Raw genomic sequence first — 5668 nt, forward strand, 5'->3', positions numbered from 1 at the left:
AGAAGACAGGGAGCCCCAGTTAATCCAGCATGCTGTGTGTAAAAATTGCACTGTGAAGGACATGATCGCCAAGCCAATCTTCATCCAGATTTCCGTCTACAACAGGATACGCAACTCTGTGTCCTGGTGCAAGTGTCCCTACAACCTGGCAGTTGGCTGCACCTGTGTCAATGCACAACGACAGTGACTTAACTAGAAATTAGAAAGTTTCATGCCTACATTGCACATTTTTTTCATGTTATATTTCACTACTCTCACAGTAGACCACACCGCTTTGGTCCATTTTGATCAAACTCTCATTCATCAAAACTCCATCTTTTATGAAATGCAAAAAAATCATTGTTAATACAAACATTACTGCAGGTATGTCAGTGACATTAAATAAATAACCTGTGATTCAATTTCATAGGTAATAAAATTCAGAGCAAAATGATTTCAGGGGGAATCCGAATATTTGATGGAAACTGAGAAAATAGTGTTTTTTCCCCCCCGATTATTCCGACATCGCTTATATGCAGGGTCTGTTTGTATGATGTAATATGCATTTGCCTTTTATAATGTAATCTGCAATAACAACATAATACTTTCAGAATGTTTGTGTTTTATACAAATGTGAAAAAGTCCTTATTTTAACTGTATCCTTAATAAACCTCAAATATTATCGCAATGTTTTTGACTTTTTGTGTCAGTGAATTAGAAACAGCAGACCATTCACACTACACGTACATGGCTAAAGTATGGATTCACTGCAGTACTTTTCTGTACTACTATCTTAATGTTACAGGTGTCCATGTACTTCAGCAGAAGTATTTAAATATAGTATATTTTTATAGTGTCAATACATATAAACAATTATATTCTATAATGTAAGTCTATGGAGTCAGCAGTATGTCATAACCTTTTCAGTTATTGATTATCATGATTAAAAAAAATCAAAATCAAAATCTTTTTCTAAATATATTTAGTTAATTATTTAGTATTTAGACTGTTTTTAAAAAAGCATAGAAAAAATTGTGGAAACATCTTTTGCCAAAAAGTGTCATTCTGTTTGTACTTACAAAATCCAGCAGTTGGCGACACCACATTCAGAGACAGATATTTCTACTTCCGGGTAAGCAGCCCTTCCTTTCCTGTCGGCCATTTGTCGTATACGGTAGGTTTCTGTCGAGCTCTCGTGTATAAAATGTGAAAAAATAGTTATTTTTCCAAACATAGCCGTGATTTTACTTAGATTTTTTAACATTTAAGTGACTTTGTATTTGTACATTATGAAATGTTGGGGTTTATTCCAGTTTTTCTGTACAACTATGAGACGTATGTCGAGTGTGTGAGCAGCCACATGCGGCCGTGATGGACCATCAGCATGCTAACTGATGTGCTAGCCGGCTAACTTTCTTGTACTTATTGGTTTCTTTGTAGACTATAATAGTGGTATGAAAAATCGCAGTTTTGTTTTACTACTGGGCTTGATTGTTTTATGCAGTTCGGGGGAAAACGAAGCTTAACACCTTATTCTTACATCTGCCTGCCATTAGCAGAGTTACGGTAGCCTGTTAAGGTCGGAGTAAACGCATTATTGATTAACATTTCTGTCTTTCAGAATCGTAGGCGACCCCCTGTACAACCTTCAAACATGCAGAACGACGCTGGTGAATTTGTGGACCTTTACGTCCCACGTAAATGGTGAGTAGCTTGCAGTTACTGGGATAACTGGAGGATAAAACAGCGGAAGATTAAAGGGGAATAATTATCTTGGTGACAGTTCTGAAATACAATTTCTTAGTAACAACTTTTACTTTTGTTTTGTTTTTTGGAAAGTATTGCTGTGAAGACCACGAGATGACATCAGTGTGAAAGATGGTGACATATCATTAACAAATCAATTGTATATGTGTATTTCAGCTCTGCTAGCAACAGAATCATTGGAGCCAAGGACCATGCCTCCATCCAGATCAACATTGCTGAGGTAAAAACGGGTTGAAATTTATGAAACTACAATAGTCTGATTAGTTTGAACCTCAATTTGACATGTCGAGTTGATGGTCACCTTGAAGTATGTTTTTGATGAGGCCAAAATATCCATGACACTGTTTATCAAGACCAAACCTTAGCTTCCTGAAAAGAGCCGCAGAGATGAATAGATCAAAAGACAGTTCAATTATCTGCTAGTTTTAATGTTAAATTTATTAATTTTAAGCAAAAATGTAAACCATTCCCAGATCCAGCTTCTTAAATGTGAGGATTTCTTGCTTTTTTTTGTTGTTTATGAGGGTAACTGAAGAATCTTGTGTTTTAAACTGTTTGGACCAGCAGTTTTTGTAAGACGTCATTCCTGGCTTTGGGGAATTGTGATGATTTACTTATTTATTTTTTACATTTTATAGACCAACCGATTACCGAATTTTTGTTGGCATTGTTGTAGTTTAACTCACGACTTGCTTTTTAATATCTGCACTGACATGTAATCCTTAAAGCTGAAAGTGATATCAGAAACCAAAAATGTCGTTATTTCTTTCTCAAAGTTGAGTGCGTTATTTAGATGATGATCTGCATGCTCTGTACTGGGAAGCCATAAAGGATTAGCCTCCATGTTTTTTCCCACTTCAAAATGTAGCCTTACAAAGATGGCTAATTGTTTTCCTTAAAGCACAAGTATTTCAGTCAAAGTCATACAACTGAAAATGTGCCACACATTATGTGTGCTTTGAATGTCATGTTATGTCACTCTGTGTGCTCAACTGTCTATATTTACTTTGCATACAGATATAAAAACAAACAATAGGCTCGGTGTGTATTATTTGCATGGTGTTGCCTGCAGGAGTAAACCAAAACAGTACAGTGAGATGTTTCCCCTAATGGTTGAGGGATAAACTGAAGTAACGTGAAGCATGACATTCTCACTTGTTAAAAATGCTCCATCTAATTATAACAGAAGCAGGAGTAGAATAAATGTGTCGCACACTAATAGATCTGTAAAAGATGAGATATCTACGGCTGCTTGCAGATTATTGATCAGATGTATACCAGTCAATTTTGCTTTCTTAACGGTTTAGTAGGTTGTGTTTTTTGGCTATATTGATCCTACCTTTACAGAAAGCCATTAGTGATGAACTAAATACTCACTGTTTAAAGAGTCTGTTTAAAGAACATCTTGAAAATGCTGAAAAATCATGATTCTAGTTAAAGATCTACAACCTGCTAAAACATCAGCAGCATAGTGCTGTTTCAGATGCTTGCAGGTTTGGGTAATTTTTCAAGATACATAATTGGTATTTTTTTTAAAAGTCGCATTGCCCTTTATTAATCTTCTAATCAAATTATATGTAGGACTTGAGTGTTTGCAGGAAATAGCTTAAATTTTCCAAGCGCCTGCACGTTTCCCATGTGCAACAGTTGTTTTGGGAGTTTTATAGTTTATATGCACACGCGTCTTATTCAGCATTGCACTTTGTCCTCTGCAGGTTGACAAGGTGACTGGTCGCTTCAATGGTCAGTTCAAGACCTACGCTATCTGTGGTGCCATCCGCAGAATGGTGAGTTTCAGTTAAATCTCTTTTTGCACTTCACCTGCTTTCATACACACAAAAGGACCCCTTAGTTTGCATTTCTGTCATCAATAAGGCTTTCTTAGGGAGATAGTTTGCCTATCTAACACTATCTAAGTGTGTTGATAAAGGGTGCCGGCGAATAGATTTGAATTTAGCCTTTAACATCCTGAAAGCCACCTGAAAGAAACTGTAAACGCTAGCTGTAGTTGCCTCCGTGTTTACTTCCCTCCAACAGCGTTCTGCATGTGACGTGTTTATTTTTATATGTGGGCCAGTTCAGACATGAATCAGTTCACGCTGGATTTGATGAGGCTGCATTGAAAAATAACGTGAGCATCCAGACCCCAAAAAAATGCATCTGAGCAACAAATCAGAATTTTGCACTCAGGCTTACAGTGTGGACACAGCCTGATAATCAGCAGATTATCTAGTGATTACAGAGCGAAGACATGCTTTAAATTCCTGTAAAAGCCAGAGTGTGTCAGAGTGCTGAGCGTGCATCAATCCCTATTTTTAGCAGTTTTATTTTCTGGGATCCTCCAAAATCAAAGTTAGATTTTAAAAATTCAAGTTATTTCAGACATATTAAGTTTCTCATTCACAGTAGTTTTTGTTGATTTGAGGTTTGCGTCATCTGCCCATTAAAAATGAAAGAAAAGGTTTGAATGGGTTTGGGCTGGTATTAGATTCTATCTGGCAGAATCTAAGGGAGATATTCCCTCTTCTGCAGTGGGAACAATCTTGACCTGTGCATGTTGGTGGCGCTAACACTGTAGATGCTGCTGGAAACCTGCCCCTGTCCAAATACTGAAAGCTTTTGTCCTTGTTTTTTTGCAGGGTGAGTCTGATGACTCCATCCTGAGGCTGGCAAAGAACGACACCGTTGTTGCAAAGTAAGAAGTTGATCTTAATGTCATGACTCAATTGTTTATTCTTTATAGATATGAAGACATTGTGTGCTACATCGGTATCAATAAGGATGACCAATAAATGGTCAGTGAGGTGTAAATCTAATGTGAATATACATGTATCTGAAAGACAAGCTATTTTTATGCTTAAAAAAAAGTAATGCATGTTTATACAAATCATGGCTTATGTTTGGGAAACTAATTAGTGCTTTAAATTAGTGGTTTGTTGAATTAGTACTGCACCTAAGTAATGTTGGTTTTGAGAAAAACTTGAAATAAAAAACATTTAACATAAATATTGAAGACTGGTTGTATTGTCGGTGCTGCTGTTGAGAGGAAAACATGCTACCGTGCTTTATATAGTCATTAATGGATTCATAATGTCTTTAGCAAATTAAAGCACGGTTGTGTCAGCTGACTATTTTAATTTGGCAACTAACTTTTTTTTCTGTCCCCCTTCCCTCTTTTGTTTCAGGAATTTCTAAGTGTGAAACTGGAGCTGTGGAAACTTTGTAAAATAAAAATGAAAAAAAAAATGTTTCTTTGCCATTGTTATTTCTTGAGCTTATGAGTCATCATTTAGTATGGAGCTTTAAAACAACATCTCAGTTCACTGGAACATTTTTCAACAGCGATAATTAAAAAATCAGCTTCTGACTTTTGGAACCACTGTAATGTGAATTCAGTCATAACAATGACTTTAAAGGGGTCGAGTTTCAGTTTAACAAATGCTTACAGCATTTATGTAATAAGGGGTGACACACAGTCAACATTCCACTTGCCAACAGATGAGACTACCATAACTAATGCCAAGTTTGTTATTTTAAATGATGTTCTTGTCAAGGCCAAAATAAAGTTTTTTGTCTGCCTCCTGTGTGAACCGTCATCTAAGCACTGTTAAAAACATCCCAGCTCTGCAAGTACAAGGTTTTAACATTTTGATTTAAGTGTGGTCATGTTACACAGTGTGATGACAGAGAAACAAGGTATGAAAATGGTGGAAATAAGTTTAATTGGATTCTTAGAATGACTACATTTTTATGTTCAGATTAGACCATTAACATTTCAGGTTAGTCAAAAGATACAAGGTGGTATGTGATCATAAAGTACCTTGACTTTTTGGTTATGTATGCCTCTAAATGGCAGTGTCAGCAGCCTGTTGGCTTTTACATACACAGGTTCTTTACAGATGGACACGACCCAGATGTTTTA

General features: G+C 36.3%; 1 protein-coding gene across 1 annotated transcript; it reads left to right on the plus strand.

Moving 5' to 3' along the window:
* The first annotated feature begins 1100 nt into the window (after positions 1-1100).
* On the plus strand, positions 1101-5031 carry rps21 (ribosomal protein S21). Its single transcript, XM_069660343.1, has 6 exons — positions 1101-1153; positions 1601-1683; positions 1903-1966; positions 3462-3533; positions 4386-4441; positions 4932-5031. The coding sequence occupies exons 2-6, from the start codon at positions 1634-1636 to the stop codon at positions 4939-4941; spliced, it is 252 nt and encodes an 83-aa protein (XP_069516444.1). The 5' UTR covers positions 1101-1153; positions 1601-1633; the 3' UTR covers positions 4942-5031.
* Positions 5032-5668: the final 637 nt, after the last annotated feature.

This window comes from Semicossyphus pulcher, unplaced genomic scaffold, assembly GCF_022749685.1.
Source record: "Semicossyphus pulcher isolate SPU_LCO1_2020_fin unplaced genomic scaffold, fSemPul1.0.p SCAF_13, whole genome shotgun sequence".
NCBI lineage: Eukaryota > Metazoa > Chordata > Actinopteri > Labriformes > Labridae > Semicossyphus > Semicossyphus pulcher.

Bases quoted from the DNA above. Each gene is read 5' to 3' on its own strand.
- rps21 (XM_069660343.1), top strand. From the start codon at position 1,634: ATGCAGAACGACGCTGGTGAATTTGTGGACCTTTACGTCCCACGTAAA. The intron at 1,967-3,461 runs GTAAAAACGGGT...TGTCCTCTGCAG, and splicing joins TCCAGATCAACATTGCTGAG to GTTGACAAGGTGACTGGTCG. The intron at 3,534-4,385 runs GTGAGTTTCAGT...GTTTTTTTGCAG, and splicing joins GTGGTGCCATCCGCAGAATG to GGTGAGTCTGATGACTCCAT.